This window comes from Alligator mississippiensis, chromosome 7, assembly GCF_030867095.1.
Source record: "Alligator mississippiensis isolate rAllMis1 chromosome 7, rAllMis1, whole genome shotgun sequence".
Classification (NCBI taxonomy): Eukaryota; Metazoa; Chordata; order Crocodylia; family Alligatoridae; genus Alligator; species Alligator mississippiensis.
The window spans coordinates 1,519,155-1,535,100 of NC_081830.1; the positions used below are offsets into that span (position 1 = coordinate 1,519,155).

Below are 15,946 nucleotides of genomic sequence, written 5' to 3' on the forward strand. Positions count from 1 at the left end.
GCGGGGAGGGGGCTGGGGCTGGTCCAGGCACTGCACACATGGTGGAGTGGGGAGGTTGGAGGTGTCTAAGTGCTCCATGGCTGGGAACGCTGCAGGTACCCTCTGCACTGGGGGATATGGAAACACGGGAGAACCCCAGAACCCATATATAGTGGCAACCATGAAAGGTGGCTGGCAGCTAGCATGGGGCAATCATCCCAATGTCCCACATCCGTTTCCTCTGCTTCTGCTCAGCACCATCCCACCGGGGGGGGGGGGGGAGCAGCTAACCCCCAAGACCTCTTGCATAGTGGAGGGTGATCAACCCCAAAATGCGGCCCCATGCATATATGTGCCTGGGCACTCCTTCCAAGCTAGGTGGACCATCTCGCCCATCTCCTCAGGATCGGACCCATTCTGCATTGCCAGGAAGCAATGCCCACCCCCCAATCAGGGTTTTTACGGAATAGGAGGGTTGTGGATTCCCCTGTAGCAGAGTTAAAGGCAGCAGGGACCCAGTCTGTAATTACCAGATTGCTTTAACTAACTCTTGAGCTCCCCTGATGCAGGTCCTGCTTTGGTGAAGGGACTCAGCCCTGCCAGGGCCTGCAGACCAACTTTGGGGCTAGGTAGAGCATAAGAGGGGCTCCAGACATGGTGCAGAGGCAGGGACTCATGCTTTCCGAAGGGGGAGACTTGTTATAAGAGGCGTCTCTTCTAGAGTCTATTCCCCTGTCTCAAACTTCCCTGCGTGCATCTAGGGTTCTCTGGTTCGTGTTATTCAGCAAAAGGGGACATTTTCTGTACCAGCCAGCCAGAACAGATGGCTCTAACTTTATTAAAAAAATACGCTTTGACAACTTTACAAATTGACAAGTGAACTGTGTTGCATCACTTGCAAAAAAAAAACAACAAACCCCTGCCCTTGTCAGGCCACAGAGCAGCCGGGCTCACCGGCACACACCGCACCATGGCCCTACTCCCCCTCCTCATTGTGCAAGGTAGCGAGGAGGTGGTCGGCCAGAGCATCACGAATGCGGCTAGCATCTTCATCCTCAGGGCCTTCCTCGATGCAGGGGCTATCACACACTTCACTCTCCTTTCCCTGCGCGACTTTGCGCTGAGGGTTTTTCTCGCTCCGCCGTACCTCCTCGGTCCAGGATTCACTAAATACTTCCCCCCTGCTCTCGCACATGTTGTGCAGCACACATGCTGCCACAATCACTCTTTTAATGTTCTCCTTGTCCATCTCTAGGGGCACGCTCAGAGCTTGCCAGCGCGCCCTGAGGCGCTCAAAGGCACCCTCTAGTGTTGCGCGGCACTTGTTGAGGCAGTCATTAAACTGCTCCTGACGATGGTCCAGTTCGCCCCCGTAGGGCTTCATCAGCCAGGGCAGAAGCGGGTAAGCTGGGTCAGCAATTAAGACGGGGGAGGTCACAATGCCGCGGATGTCCACTTCGGGTATCTCGGGAGCATACTTTCCGCTCTCCATCAAGTCGGGGAGGGGAGAGCTCTGAAGCACTTCGGCATCACGGACGCTCCCCTCCCACTCGGTGAAAATGTTCGTGAATCTGCCGTGATGGTCAACGACGGCCTGGAGGATGATGGAGGCAGGGCCCTTGCGGTTTACGTTTGTCTGACTGCCCTGGGCCCGCACAGGAATGTGGGTGCTGCCCAGTGCTCCCACACAGTTGGGAAAGCCCATGCTGCAAAAGCCATCGATCACCTCCTGCGGGTTCTCCAGGCAGATGAAGCTGTTCGCCATTACGTTGTGAAGGAGCCGGCAGACTTCCCGGACGGCCACTCCGGCCGTAGCCATTCCCACGCCAAACTGGTTTGAGATTAAACGGAGGCTGGTCGGGGTGGCCAGCCTTAAGACAGCGATGGCCACCCTCTTCTCCGGACTGAGGGGCCGCCGCATGACCGTGTTCTGCCGCGTGATGTACGGGGACAGCTTGGTGACAATGTGCATGAACGTGGCTCGGCTCATGCGAAAGGTTTCCAGCCACTGTTTGTCTTCCCAGGTGGAAAGGACTATCCGCTCCCACCAGTCGGTGCTGCTGGTGTGTGCCCATAATTGTCGGTCGACGGTCTGAAGGTGATGCCAGAGCACCCCAGCTTCCGCGGCATCCAGGATGGCTTTTTCCTCGTCGGCCACCTGCCCGCTGGATGCAGAGCCCAGGGAGAGTGTGGGGCACTGGGTGCGTTGCGTGGCTAGGTAAAGGATGCCCAGCTGCTGGATCATGTTACTGATGGACAGCGCAATGGCGGAGACTTGATGCATCAGGTGCAGCTGGGCACGAGCATAGATCCTCAGCCTTCGCTGATAATCAGGCCGGGCAAGTAGCCGGCTCCTCTGTGTCTCCTGCTTCTTCCTGCCGGTCATCGGTCTGCGCAAGGGCATGGTGTGCTTCCCGTGAGGTGCAAGGTACAGACAACAGGCCGAGGGAGATTCTGGCTGCTGGCTGTGGAGGGAGTTTCTGGTTATAAAGCAAGAATGAGAAGGGTACTTAGGCAACCATTCATGAGAGAGATCAAGCCAACAGCCACGTTTTCTGAGAACAGCCCGTAACGGGCGTGGAAATTCAATTGCCCCCTATTTGCACAAAACCAGAGGTGGCTAAGCACACCTCTCACACCTATAGAAAGTGTCAGGCTGGGAGATTCCTCCCAGTCATGGCACCATTCCCTGAAAGCGGTCAGGTCAGTCTGAGGGGAGCCCTGCCCCTGTCCCCACCGCTTCTGGGGGGTGGAAGGCAGCCAGACGGGGTGCCACTGCCAGAGATTGCGGTCTCCCTGCCCACCCCTCACTGCTGAGCCAGCTCTGAAACCGCCGTGATGAGATGGGAAAGGCATTCAATGAGAAGAGCGTGCTTTATTTGATGAGGACGCCCTCAATGCTCGCTCTGCTATGCCCATCAGCATCTTTTTAAGGGGCCTTTCAGAAAATGTACCTACGTGTGCCTATGTCCTTAGACCAGCGGTTACCAAACTCTGCCAGGTTGCGCACTACCAATTTAAAACGGCACAGCCTTAAGTATCACCTGCAAAATCTACATACCCATAGGTAACAGATTCTGTATTAAAATAACATCAAAACCTTTAGTAACCATAAACATTGTTGTATCAGTTATGGTAGCCATATAAAACAATTGGAAAAACGACGGGTAAATTTACCCGTCCGGAGATGGGGGTGTCTGTCGCTAGCGGGAGGCGTGAGCTTGCTTGGCAGAGCACGGTATTTGGATGTCCGGTGCAATCTGGGTTAACGTCAGCCCGAGGTGCCTGGCCGCGGTCCCCTGCAGAGAGAGGAGGTTTTGGATTATCGCAGCAAGTCCATTGTCTATAGGTGAATCTCTCTCAAAATCTCTCTGTCTTTCTCTTTTGCTCTCAGTTTCTCTCTCTATCATTCCCAGTTTCCCTCCTTCCGTCTTTCTTTCAATGTCGCCCCCCCGGTCTAATTTGTATCCCAGACTTTCTCTCTCCAACTCTCTTCCAAAATCTCAACTTCTTCATCACTCTCCCTCAATCCCTCTGTCTCTCTCTCAAGCTGTGTGTGTGTATTTTATATAAAATCTCTCTACCTCTCTCTCCCTCCATATCTCCTTTTCTCCCTCAATGTCCCGCTCTCTCTTCTCTGTCTCTCCATTTCTCTCTCGCTCTCTCCCTCTCCATCTATAACTCGGGTCCTCCCTAAACATGGCAGCGGACAGGTTACCTAAGCATTACGCCTCACCAAAACACCCCCGCCTACCTGAGTTAACCCCCCCACCCCCCAGGTAAATTTCTTACACACATGCAAATTACCTAAGGGTAAACGCCCCCCCCCCCCCCAAGACACATGCACGTGCATCCAAGATAAATTTCTTACACACACACCAACCAGACATGTGAACACACATGCATCTGAGGTCACTTTCTTACACAAACACAGTTACCTGGGGGTAACCGCTACCCCCCCTCCGGCCTGGTCCTCCAAGACACACACGCATGCGTGCATCCAAGGTAAATCTCACCCCCCTCCAGGCACCCCCCCCAGACACTGGGCACACAGGCCCTTTGTTCTGCCTGCGCCCCCCCGGCCAGGCCTTCGTCCCCCCGCTCTCCCACCCGGCCCTGCTCTCACCTTCCCCCCGCAAAGCTCGGAGCCACGTTGTGCGTGCGTGTGCGTGCATGTAAGTGTGTGCGTGTGTGTGTGCATGCGCGCAGGGCACTGTGGGAGGGATGCGCTGCTGGGAGCAGGGGGTCCCAATGAGGCTGGCCCGAGGGGGAGGGGTGGGCTGTGGGGGAGGGCCTCCACCCCTTGCAGCAGCCCGGCCCCTGCTGCTGCAGCAGCCCAAGGGCTGGCGCGGCCTGAACACAAAGAAGCACCGCGTGCGGGGTGGGTGGGTGTCCCCGCTCGCTCCCCGCCCCTGCGTACGTGCGCCTTGGGGGTGTGCCCACAGGGCAAGGGGATGCGGGCGTCTGCGTGCCCGTGCACACACACACAAGTGTGTGCGCGTATACCCCCTGGGTGCAAGCCCATGCACATGTGTGCGTGTGTGTATGTACAGGCAGTCCTCAACTTATAATGTGTCGAGTTACGTTTTGCACTTAAAACATTTATAAATTGATGCCCTGCTTCAACTTTCTGACCTCAGTTTCGACTTTACAGTGCTTGATCCGATACAATGCCGTGCCACCAAACAAGTTGGCTGCATCGCCCGTCTCCCTGGAGAGCGTCTGTCCGAACTTCCTTGGACACTTGCTTTAAGAAAGCAGATGAGACTCCAGAAAAACCTGCAGCCAGGACTGCTGAGAAGACTCCAGCCAAGAGCCCTTCAAAAAGTCCAACCAGGAGCCCTTCATAAAGGGCAAAGTCACCTCAGATAAGTCCTTCCAAATCAATATGATTGCTCTTTACAATATAAATATATTAATGTAGCTATGTTACTCATCTATAATTGATCGAGTACAAAGTTCTGGGGTATTTTTAGTGAAATTAGGGTGTGGGGCCTCGGTTCTGGAACCAATCCCCCATTTATAACCTTGTTTCTTATGAGAAAATTGGTTCCAAGTTGCAACATTTCGACTTAAGACGTGGTTTTCAGGAACCAATTGTGTCGTAAGTCCGAGCACTGCCTGCATACCCCTGGGTGCATGTCCATACACGTGTGTGCACACCCCCTGGGTGTGTCTGTGCATGTATGTGCCCCTGGCTACATGCCCGTGCATGTGTGTGTGCACGCACCTGCATGTGTCCAGGAGCACATGTCCCTGTCTCCTCAGGTGCCTGTATGCCTCTGCGTTTCTGTGTGCACACATGCATACACGTGTCCGTGTGCATATACTGTATAGGTGAATGTCTATCTCTTTCCAGCTTTTGTGATTGAAGCTCATCTCTCATCTCCTGCAAAAGCATTCAGTGAAATGCCTTCAGCCCACCAAATCTTGTGCTGCTTATATGTGTGTGTGTGTGTGTATGCATATGTCTACACACACACCTAAACCCACACACACATACATGTGTTGGCTATAAATGTCCAACTCAGGATCCTTAAAATTCTAGTTTATTAGGCGGATTGAAACACTGTAATCATAAACCTTGGGGCTGCATGCACATATACATATATGTAATGTGTGTATGTAGTACCGTCTGTTGCTCTATGGGCTGAGGCCCATGCCCCCACTGTGTCAAACAGGCCTGTGTCCCATGCGTGTGCGCTGGCTCCCTGAACTCGTGCAAGGGCAGGTAGCACCATCCCGTGAGCTCTGCTCCATGTCTCCCCTCGGTGCACTCATTTTTCACCTGTGAGCTTCACTCCCATCCCTGCTGTTATTTTCGGTTGTATCGAGTGATCAGTGCTGGGCCCTTAGTTGCCCCCATCGCCCAGGGGGTGTGTAGCTCTGCTTGCTGGGCTTGGCCCACATCACAGACCGGTACATTGAGGCCTGTGTCTAAGCGCTGGAAGGGAGGGTGACTGGGTCTGACTGGGGTTTTCTCCAGTGCTCCTCTCCCACTTGCAGCCTCCAGATAGAGATGCATAGGTGTCTAGGTCTATAAGGTGCAAATCTGCCCTGCCCTTTACCTGATATTAGACTAGCACGGCTGCCTACGTCTCTCTGCTCATAGCATAAATGCCAGGGAAGTGTTGGATGTGCTCTCAGGATGCTGTCAAAAGCTGGATTTTGTTTTATGAATCTGAATGAATAATATTCGAATGACTATGGGATGAATCAAACATCTTTGGATTTTTTGTGTATGTTCATGTTTGCGTGCATGTGCATAGTTAATTTGCTATGCTTATATAGTGTGTGTATGTAGGCATGCAATATATATAATTTGTTAGGTTATAAAGCCCCTGCCTCTTTATATATGTATACACACACAGACATATATACACACACACATAAATGTAATTTCCCATGTTATAAAGTGTGTGCACTTGTGTACATATGTATAATTTACTAGGTCATAAAGGTTATAAAGTGTGTGTATACACTTGTATATGTAGAATCAATTTGCTGTATTAGAAACTGTGTGTTTGTATTAATAATAATAAATGCTTCTGCTAGGACCAAACCTGGACGCTCTCAACAAGAGGATCTTGTGCCTCTGCTCAGGGCCAGAGAGGTGCCGTAGTGGGAGTCAGGAAGGACTCTCCCCACCCCCCTTCCCGCCCTGGGTCAGATTGGTACACACGGGGGGGGGGCATTGCTTTCCTCTGGAGTGGAGGAACAGCCTCTGCCTGGCATCTCTGGAGTGTGCATTAGCAACCTTTCACAGCAGCAGGACGCTGGCTGCTGTGGTCCCTCTGCTTTCTTTGGGGCAGGGTCAAGTGCGATGTCTGTGCTGTGCCAGGGCTGACGGTATCTTCTGTAGAGTCCAGACGATGGGTTTTATCTGGGACGGTTTGGACAGGGCTGGTGCTGCCTCAGGCAGGGGCTGGACTAGACGGGACCTCCGCAGCTCCCTTGCAGCCCTGCTGCTCTGTGACTCCATGACTCTAGCGTCCCCATTCCCTGGGCCCTGCTCACTGCTGCAGACTGGCAGGGGATGCTCCAGGCAGCAGCAGTGCCAGGCTTTGGACTTCCATCTTGCTCAGCTACTGAGATAAGAGGGTAGGATGTCTGTGTCTGCCCTGGGGCAGCTGCTCCCCACAGCCACCTTCCTGCTTGGGAGCTGCCCTGGTGCCAGCTAGGGTCACAGGGGGCTTGCCCCATTTTCCTGCTGATCCTTGCCAAGCCCAGGAGCTGCTTCCCTCACCACCCTCAATACTGCCTCTCCCCCAGCTCCACGCCCCCTGCAACCGCAGCCCCCACGACCTCCACTGGACTCACCCTCTCTGTAGCGTCCACCCCACAATGCTAGGAGGTCGTGTCGTAGGTGGGTGGGTGGGTGCATGTGTACCGGGGTGGGGGCAGAAATCTCGGTGCATTGTAGGATAGAGACACGCTGGCTGGGAGGAGACTGGAGAGCAGGTGCAAATAAGAGGGAGGCTGATGGGGGGCCCGAGGGAATGAAATCTCCCCCAAAGTGAGTGCCTGCCCCAAGACAGGCAGGGAATGGCTTAATGTGCGGGGTGAGGGAAGGGGTTCAACCTTTGCAGCAGCCCCGGCCTCTGCAGAAGATACTTGCTGGCTGAGCTTTTCAGGTACAGGGACTAATACCAGGTATTCTCCCTCTTCAGCATACAGAAAATCCTCAGGCTAGCCCAGGGCTCTAATCCAAAGGTCATCTAAAATGTTGGGTTTTTTTCAAATGCACAGAAAATTTAATCATTTTCTAAGTTATTCCGGGCTGTTAAAGTAGAGCTGCAGCATCCCAGCCACATTTTCATCTTTCAGACGCTGGCGCTGAGCACTGAAAAGAACCCCGAGTTTGCTGAAACTTCTTTCCACGTCAGCTGAATTGACCGTCAGCTGGAGGAGAACCACCGCGTACTTCGCCAGGTTGGGAATGCGATCTTCAATCGCCATCCAGAACTGAATAGGATCCTCGATGTCTGCAAACCCGTCTTTGACGATCCCCAAATACACCGGCCACTCCACGTTGCATTCGTTGGACAGCTTTAATTCTGGTTTCACAGTTTCATAATCTGTATAAACAGCACCAATTTGTTTCGGATCTAGCGCACGGACAGCACAGAGAAAATCAATTGCTGGCTGTTTACTTTTCACGTTGTACTGTCTCAGCTTATCAGCAGCGCTTTGAGCAGCCATGGACCCTTTTGCATTATCCGTTGATGATGCAAGATTCTCCAGCCGTGAAATTAAATCCAGGATAGTGTTGTATACTTTGTGTATTTGGCACTTTTGGGACTGTAAAATGTCGAGTGCTGTCACCAGGCATCCACAGCTCTCTGCAATGTACTTCAGGTCAGTGTGCAGGTCTTCTAATGCTAGCAGGCTGGCCAGTTCCTGCAGAATAGATGTATCCCCTTGTTCCGTTCGTTCCTGCTCCACGAACCCACGGTAGAGCTGGTAGTGCCGTGCGTGGTACTCCACACAGCTGAACCATGTTTTCCACCTGGTCACAACTGGTTCGGGTGGAAGTGTTGGTGAACCCACACTCTGTTCCTTCAAGTATCTCAAGAACTGTGCACGAGCTGGAGCCTTCGCTAGAAGTGACTTCATCAAAGCAACAAAGCGATCCACTTGCTTGAAGGCATCTCGCCAGGTATCTCCCGCCAGAGCAACTATATGGGCGTAGCAACAGATGTGTACACAGTTGGACCACAGAGTGCAAAGCACGTCGTTCCAAGCCTTCGCCATGTAGCTCCCGCTGTCGGTCACAAATGCCAATATTCGCTCAAGTGGGATGCTGAATTCCACCATGCAAGAAATCAGGGCTTGGGAAATGGTGGCATGATTCACTTTCCCCAGGCACACGGTCTTTACCAGCTGCGGCGCGGGAATGTCGGCATGCCTCGGAGGATGTACCCTGAGCACCTGAAATAAAATGTTGAAAATGGATCTATTTTGGAAGTCGGTTGGTTCATTGGCGATCACGGCAATGAAGTTTCCCTCGAAGTCACGAAGAAGGCGCTGTTTTTCCTCTTCAAAAAGAGTGGGGAGGTGGGAATACAACTGGTCTGACTTGGGAATGGCACCCCCTCCCTTCACGTGCTTGCTCAAAAAATCCCTGACAACAGGCAAATCCATTTTATGCAGAGGAAAGTTTGCTTTCAAGCACATTCGAACAAAATCCAAAATGAGGGTGTGCCGGTGGTCTTTGGCAACTGTAGAGCGCTCGACTGCTGCAGTCCCAGCGCACTGTTTCTTCGCTGATTTTGATGGACCTGCTGTTTCAGCGTCTTGTCGTCGTCTCTTTTCGTTCTGTTTGTGCTTAGCGCTTTCCATGTGCTCGACGATCGACTGCTTGCGGACATGATCGACGGCCTTGCGGCACGCGGTGCAGAACAGCACCGTCCCGTCGGCGTGAAATTTATCCTTGCCGAACTGAGCGACGCGGTCCTTAGGGGTCACTTTTGCACTCTTTGGCATTTTTTTGTAGACTTGAACGCGACGTCCGGAGGCTGAAGTAAAATTTGAGATGCGTGAAAACACAACCGACTCAATTTGCGATTGCATTTTTTTTCTCATGGAAGGCATGAAATCAAGTGTTTTCCATGGGGGAAAAAAAGCAAGTAAACCCCGCGATTTCTGGGGGGGTGGGGGAGGGGGGGGGGAAAAAAACGGACTTCCCGTTTGGAAGCAGAAAAGGTGAGAAGCTTTCCCATCCAAGAGCAAATTGTGACAAGCTCTACCGGAGCCTTGGGACAGAAGGACGGGGGTGTGGACGGCAACGCAGGACCGCCAGGCTGCAGAGCGCCAGCTGGCACTGCCCCGGCGCGGCCCCTCAGCAAGGGCTGCAAGATCCCAGGCAGAGCCGTGCCCCCGCCGCAGAGGAAGGCAGCCCTCTCAGTCTGTACCAATCTGACCAGAGGAAAACCCGATACAGCACCGGTCTGACCCCGAGCCAGAGGGGCAAGACCTTCACGTGCTGGAGCACTGCGACATCCCCAACCGGTGGCTGACCAACCTCTCCTTGAACGTCTCCGGCGCGGGAGAGCTCCCGGCGCGCCCGCTCCAAGCGGGAGTGGGCGACAGCAGCCTCCCGGGCGCTCGGCTCTTGGGGAGGAAAAAGAAAACGAGTAACAGCCGCAGACTCCCACGGCGCGCCTCTCCCCTGGCCCTCGGGGGACGACGGATGCGGAGCAGCAGCCTCCTGGCCCGGCTCCCGCAGCCCTGGCAGTGCCCCCCGCTAGGGCTGCCCCGGCAGAGACTGGGGGACCAGCACCGACAGCTGGGCTTTAGAGGCGAGTCGGCCGAGACCCGTCTGACTCCCCATACAGCGGCCTCCGGCTGGTGAGTCGGCCGTGCTGGGTGGGGAGGGGAGGGGCTGCGGGGCAGCGCAAAGGAGTCACCGCACACGTATGTGCACACGTGTCTAGGGGGAACGTCACACATGCACCCAAACGCCCCGTGTGCACACGGGTGCACGCATGCCCGCTCGCTCTGACACGCAAACACGGGGTCTCAGGGTAACAACCGCCCCCACCCCGCTCACAAAACACACACGTGTATCCGGGGGAAATTTTGCACGGCCACACACAGCCTAAGGGGACCCCCCCCCCCCACAGCAGGCACACTCCACACACGCATGTGCACCCCACCAATACATGCGCGCACACGTACATCGGAGGTAAACTTCACACACATGTGCATCCCCACATACATGTGCAAACACCCCACGCATGTGCACACACATCTCCCCCACATGTGCAAACACCCCTCCCCCACACATGTGCAAACACCCCACACATGTGCAAACACCCCTCCCCCACACATGTGCAAACACCCCACACATGTGCACACACCTCCCCCATACATGTGCAAACACCCCACACGTGCACACACCTCCCCCATACATGTGCAAACACCCCACACATGTGCAAACACACCTCCCCATACATGTGCAAACACCCCACACATGTGCAAACACACCTCCCCATACATGTGCAAACACCGCATACATGTACAAACACCGCATACATGTACAAACACACACCCCTCCCACATACACGTGCAAACACACACGGCGCCTACCTGCTCCGCGGGCCGAAGCGGCGAGTGCGCATGCGCGCGCAGGGGGGCGGGGCGCGCCCCGCTGCATTATGGGGCAGGGGCCGGGTGTTAACCCTGGAGGCGCCGGGCGGCCCCGCAGCCCTTGCCGCACAGCCAGGCGGGGCGCTGCACGCTGCTGGGGGCGCGGTGGCCGTGCTGCCGGGTGGGGGTGCAAGCAGTCGTGCCAGGGCTTTTGGGGGCCATACAGGGGTCTCAGGCACTGGCCCCCTTAGCTCCCCCCGCCCCCCAGTGCAACACATGGCGCAGATACTTTGTCAGCTGCAATTTCTTCTAACTTTATTAGTGTTTTTTGCGCACGGAGGGCAAAGGCGCCCGCGGCGGCTGCTACAGTTCACGTCCCCACGTCCCAAACCACGAAAACCAAAAAAGGCTAGGCGGGTGCGGAGCTGGAGGCCCCCTCCTCAGCACCCTGCTGCTTGCAGCGCAGGCCGCCGTCCTGCCCCTGGCCCCCTCCCCCGCGCTCGGGCCTGCTCCGGAGCCGCAGGAAGGGCCGGCGAGCGCGGAGCGCCGGCTGCCGGCTGCCGCACGCGGCCGGTTGAGGGTCGGGGGCGAGGGAACCGAGGCCCAAGCTTTCCTCGACTGCTTCCAGAGCCGCAGCGGACTTGGCCACCAGGTCCAAGCACTGGCTGGCCACGTCCGTTGTCCTGCCGAAGGCGGCCACCAGCGTCTCCACGGTGGCCTCCTGCCTTTGCCACATTTCTAGGCCTCGTTTGTGCTGCTCCCTGACTTCCTCGCGCCAGGCATCCTCTGCCCGGGCCCTGGATTTCGCGGTGGCCACGAGAGACTGCAGCATCTCTTCTTTAGACTGCCGCAGCCTTTTGCGGTGATCTCGCATCCGCTCGGCCCCTGATCGGGCGGGCGGCCGCGGTTCTGCGTGAGACCCACGCTCGGGTGCCCTCCCGTGCACGGATGCGGTGCCCGCTGACAGGGAAGCGTCGCATGCAGCAGCTACAGATGAGGGAGAAAAGAAGTGGTTGTGTTAAGACTCCTCCTGCTCCAGCCCCCCCACTCCCCATCCCACAGCCACGGCCCCACGGAGATTTGGGGACACCTACCGCTCCCGGGGCCTGGGTTGTCAGGGGCACGGCTCGGGGTCTGCGTGGTGGTGGGCGCCCGTGACGCGGTGGGCACGTGGCTGTATTCCTCCATGTCACTACTGTCTTCCGTGTCCTCCGAGCCCTCCCCCTCATCCGCATGCAGAGGGGCGTGCTGCCGCGGAACGGGGGTCGGCGTGCGCAGCGTGTCCTCTGCGCGGACCCCCGGTTCAGCCTGGACAGCTTGCAAAGTGTCTGCTGGGGCCGGCGGGGAGGGCGTGCTCTCAATCGTCACCATCTCCACGTTGTGGGCTCCTTGTCCGTGGTCCCCGGGCATGAAGCTGTCGTCGAGCGATTCTTCCGGCGTCCCGCTCCCCATGCTGTTCTCGTCCTCGCGGTGGTCCAGGACCTCCAGTACCTCCTGCTCCCCTATAGAGCCAAACGGTTTGGTTGTCTGGTACCCTTTCTCCTTCGACAGGATTCGTGACAGCTCGTCATAAAATATACACGTTCGTTTTTTCGCTCCGGCCCTGTTGTTGGCATCTCTGGCCCGGAAAAACTCATACTTCAGTGACTTGAGCTTGCAGCGGCACTGCTTAAAGTCCCTGCTGTGGCCACGCCGCCGCATCTGCTCGGCGATGTACAGGAAGGTGTTTTTGTTGCGGTGGCCCTTCTCCAGCAGGCGCTGGATTCTTTCTTGCCCCCATATGTCCAAGAGGTCTTTCAGCTCATCTCTGTCCCAGTTGGGTCCCCGGGTGTTGGCCGAGAGAGACGAGTCTGCGCTGTCTGCAAGTGGCACGGATGCCTGGCTGGTCTCGGTTTCCATGGCCGATTCAAGGGACGTCTGGCTCTGGTCAGGCTCAAAGGGTAATGTTCGCTTCTCACAAAGCAGTAGGAGACTGCAGGACCCGAGTCTGACAATGGCATCCGGTAACTTACCTGACTCCTGGTGGGGCAGGGGCTCTTCTCTGGGGACACAAGGCTTGTCCGGAGGCCCGGGGACTTCCCTCTGCCCTACCTCTTCCAGAGACATGTCCACAGGATGGGCCTTGGGCTGCTCCAGCCAGGAATCAACAGGTTCTTGCAATGCCCCCGGGGGCTGCTCCACAGGATGGGCCTTGGGCTGCTCCAGCCAGGAATCGACAGGTTCCTGCAATACCCCCGGGGGCGGCTCCACCGGATGGGCCTTGGGCTGCTCCAGCCAGGAATCAACAGGTTCCTGCAATACCCCCGGGGGCTGCATCGTCTCCGAGGACCCTTCCTCGATCTTCACGTTCACCGTGACCTGGGGACAAGGCAAATGTGTCATTGTGGAACTGGAAACTGGAGAGACGGGGGAAGGAGGGAACATCCCCAGAACACGTGGAGATGGGGACGGCAGCACTGATCAGCAGGGATCCGGGTTTTCCGTTTCCCACGGGAAAATGGAGCAAACCACGGGTTTTACCTTTTATCAGCGGCAAAGGCGGAGTTCTCATTTTACCAGGAAACCTGCGGATTTTGCAACGAGCCAACTCGCCCGTGTCCGCAGTAGGCAGCAGGGAGTGGGGACAGGGGGCTGCGGACTTGGGTCCGTATCCCTGGACACTGGGGGCCCCCTCCAGCAGGGCTGGGGGGACAGGGGCACCAGCAAGGCTGTGGATGTGGGGGGGGAGGTGATGCACAAGCAGGGCCAGGGGGCTGTGGGTGAGGAGTGGGGGGCAATAGCAGGGCCTGGGGGGGAGGGCAGTGGGGGGCCTTTAATTTCAATCACAGATTTGCAGGGGGCGGGGAGGATATTAGAGAATTGGGGATTTTATTAGCAGAGAATTTGCAATTTTTTTTTATCTGGGAAAACCAGGATCCCTGACGATGCGGGTGAAATGCTCTCACCTGAAATTTCTTATCATCCGCCTGCCCAAGCTGAAACCCCTCGGCCAGAGTCACGGCCTCGGCGCAGGTCTCCACACCGCACCCCCACTCCCAGCTCTGCATCTCCTGGGGCAGGATGGCCAGGAACTGCTCCAGCACCACCAGCTCCAGCATCTGCTCCTTGCTGCGGCGCTGGGGCTCCAGCCAGCGCTGGCAGAGATCCCACAGGTGGCTGCAAACGTCCCGCGGTGCCTTGGCCTCCTGGTAGCGGAGGCCTCGGAAGCGCCGGCGCCAAGTCTCTGGGGTGGGGAGGTCATGCTTTGGGGCCAGCCGTGGGGTTGCCAAGGGCAGCTTGACTTCAGAAGGGGGCTGCATGGCCTGCTTCACCTCCTGGCCCTTAATCTCCTGGCACTGGGCTGGCTCCTCCTGCAGGTACTGTTTTATTTTCTCTAGTGCCGACCATCTCAGGGCTGCCCCACCAGTTTCTGCCCCCTCAGCTCCAGCTTTGAGTTCTCCTGGGTCCTGCTCCTCCATCTTTACCTCGGGCTGCACCAGGGCTGCCAAGGGAAGGTCCACAGCTGCCACGGGCTCCAGCTCAGCAGCCATTTCCTCCGCCAGGAGTCCTCACCCCTGGCCGGGACGCGGGGTTTTGCTCTCCCTCGACCCGTGCACGGTGCCTCGTGACAGCATCAGGTCTCCGGGGCCGTCTGCGGGGAAAGGAACGCGGACGTCACCACGTCCCGGGAGACCCGGGACCTCAACCCACGGTCTGCCCGGCTCTGACACGTGCCGGCTTGCACCCACTGAGCAGCGCTGTCGTGTCGTGGTCCCCGTTCCCCTTCTTGCCCCGACACAGGCTGCGGGGACTGGGCTGTCTCCAAAATTACCCCTCCCAGCCTCACCCGGTCCTGCAGGCACCCCATGGTGCTCTGCCTGGGAGGCTCTTCCCAGCCCTCCAGCATCCCCACGTGGCCCAGGTCCCCCTCCACGTTCTTTCAAGTGTCCCCACAGTCCCTTGCTCCCCTCCCAGAGCATCCTTCGGGGACACCGCTTCGCCCTCCAGCGTCCCCCGCACCCCTCCTGCCAGTGTCCTGCATGTGGCACCATCACTCCTCCACCACCCCACCGTGACGTGGGCACACCTGGTTTCCTCCCTCCAGGGCACACAGATCCCCTTAGACACGGCCCCCATGTCCCACAGCCCAGAGCAGCCTGCCTCCCACGGGACCCAGCACAAAGCCCCCTCCCCACCTTTCTCTGGGAGCGCGCGCGGGGCATTCCCACACCCTGCGTGGGTCCCAGCCTAGACGCAGAGCAGCGGGGCTGCAGACATCCCGTCTGGTCCAGCCCCTGCCTGGGGCAGCATCAGCCCTGCCCAGCCCGTCCCCGGCAAACCCTTCGTCTCCACTCTGCAGAACATGCCGTCAGCCCTGACGCAGGGCGGGCATCGCCCCCGCCCCCGGCGAAGCAGGGGCCACGGCCGCGGCATCGAGCACCCCGGCGCTGTGCAAGGTGGTGGGTAGCACGCGCGGGTCACGCGCGCTCCACAGACTGCAGGGAGAAGCTGCGCCCCCGCCCAGGACGTACCTGTCTCGCCAGGATCCCCCCGACCCCAAAAACGCCAGCGGTCTGGCCTGAGCGGGGACAAGGCCCCCAGCCCCGGGCTCCCAGCAGGGGCATTCCTCATACCTACCTATTCGTTTACAGATTATATCTGCGGCAGTATGCATCATTATGCGTGTGTGTGTTTGTGTGCGTGTAAAATATATACATATGTATATATATATAATTTTATATGCACACAAACACACGTGCGTGTAATTATATTTGTATAGTGATGTATATAATCTATAAATCAATGTATATTTATAATCACATGCTGCTCACTCCCCTGCCCCCCAGGGATGGCCCCACACACACACACACACACACACACAGGCACAAATGCGCAC

At 56.9% G+C, this 15,946-nt stretch overlaps 3 protein-coding genes across 5 annotated transcripts; all 3 read right to left on the reverse strand.

The window, feature by feature from the left end:
* Positions 1–776: 776 nt before the first annotated feature.
* Positions 777–4,195, reverse strand: LOC106737890 (uncharacterized). Of its 2 annotated transcripts, none has more exons than XM_019484721.2 (3): positions 4,106–4,195; positions 3,157–3,278; positions 777–2,444 (listed from the first exon to the last, which is right to left on the reverse strand). In XM_019484721.2, the coding sequence occupies exon 3, from the start codon at positions 2,381–2,383 to the stop codon at positions 956–958; it is 1,428 nt and encodes a 475-aa protein (XP_019340266.1). In that variant the 5' UTR covers positions 2,384–2,444; positions 3,157–3,278; positions 4,106–4,195; the 3' UTR covers positions 777–955. The 2 variants fall into 2 exon arrangements, with proteins under 2 accessions (XP_019340266.1, XP_014466401.1); XM_014610915.3 differs by having other exon boundaries at positions 777–2,459.
* Positions 4,196–7,710: 3,515 nt separating this feature from the next.
* LOC132251581 (uncharacterized) lies at positions 7,711–11,152 on the reverse strand. 2 transcript variants are annotated; one of them, XM_059731452.1, is made up of 2 exons: positions 11,071–11,152; positions 7,711–9,497 (listed from the first exon to the last, which is right to left on the reverse strand). In XM_059731452.1, the coding sequence occupies exons 1-2, from the start codon at positions 11,135–11,137 to the stop codon at positions 7,750–7,752; spliced, it is 1,815 nt and encodes a 604-aa protein (XP_059587435.1). In that variant the 5' UTR covers positions 11,138–11,152; the 3' UTR covers positions 7,711–7,749. The 2 variants fall into 2 exon arrangements, with proteins under 2 accessions (XP_059587435.1, XP_059587436.1); XM_059731453.1 differs by lacking the exon at positions 11,071–11,152 and adding an exon at positions 10,004–10,726.
* Positions 11,153–11,368: 216 nt separating this feature from the next.
* Positions 11,369–14,601, reverse strand: LOC109282512 (uncharacterized). Its single transcript, XM_059731422.1, has 3 exons — positions 14,016–14,601; positions 12,165–13,428; positions 11,369–12,057 (listed from the first exon to the last, which is right to left on the reverse strand). The coding sequence occupies exons 1-3, from the start codon at positions 14,598–14,600 to the stop codon at positions 11,480–11,482; spliced, it is 2,427 nt and encodes an 808-aa protein (XP_059587405.1). The 5' UTR covers position 14,601; the 3' UTR covers positions 11,369–11,479.
* Positions 14,602–15,946: the final 1,345 nt, after the last annotated feature.

What these genes read in the sequence shown, in the direction of transcription:
- LOC132251581 (XM_059731452.1), bottom strand. Translation starts at nt 11,137, where the DNA reads ATGCAGCGGGGCGCGCCCCGCCCCCCTGCGCGCGCATGCGCACTCGCC. An exon ending in CGCTTCGGCCCGCGGAGCAG is followed by an intron (nt 9,498 to 11,070) that starts GTAGGCGCCGTG and finishes ATTTTACTTCAG; the next exon opens with CCTCCGGACGTCGCGTTCAA.
- LOC109282512 (XM_059731422.1), bottom strand. Translation starts at nt 14,600, where the DNA reads ATGGCTGCTGAGCTGGAGCCCGTGGCAGCTGTGGACCTTCCCTTGGCA. An exon ending in CGGATGATAAGAAATTTCAG is followed by an intron (nt 13,429 to 14,015) that starts GTGAGAGCATTT and finishes CCTTGTCCCCAG; the next exon opens with GTCACGGTGAACGTGAAGAT. An exon ending in CAACCCAGGCCCCGGGAGCG is followed by an intron (nt 12,058 to 12,164) that starts GTAGGTGTCCCC and finishes CCTCATCTGTAG; the next exon opens with CTGCTGCATGCGACGCTTCC.
- LOC106737890 (XM_019484721.2), bottom strand. Translation starts at nt 2,383, where the DNA reads ATGCCCTTGCGCAGACCGATGACCGGCAGGAAGAAGCAGGAGACACAG.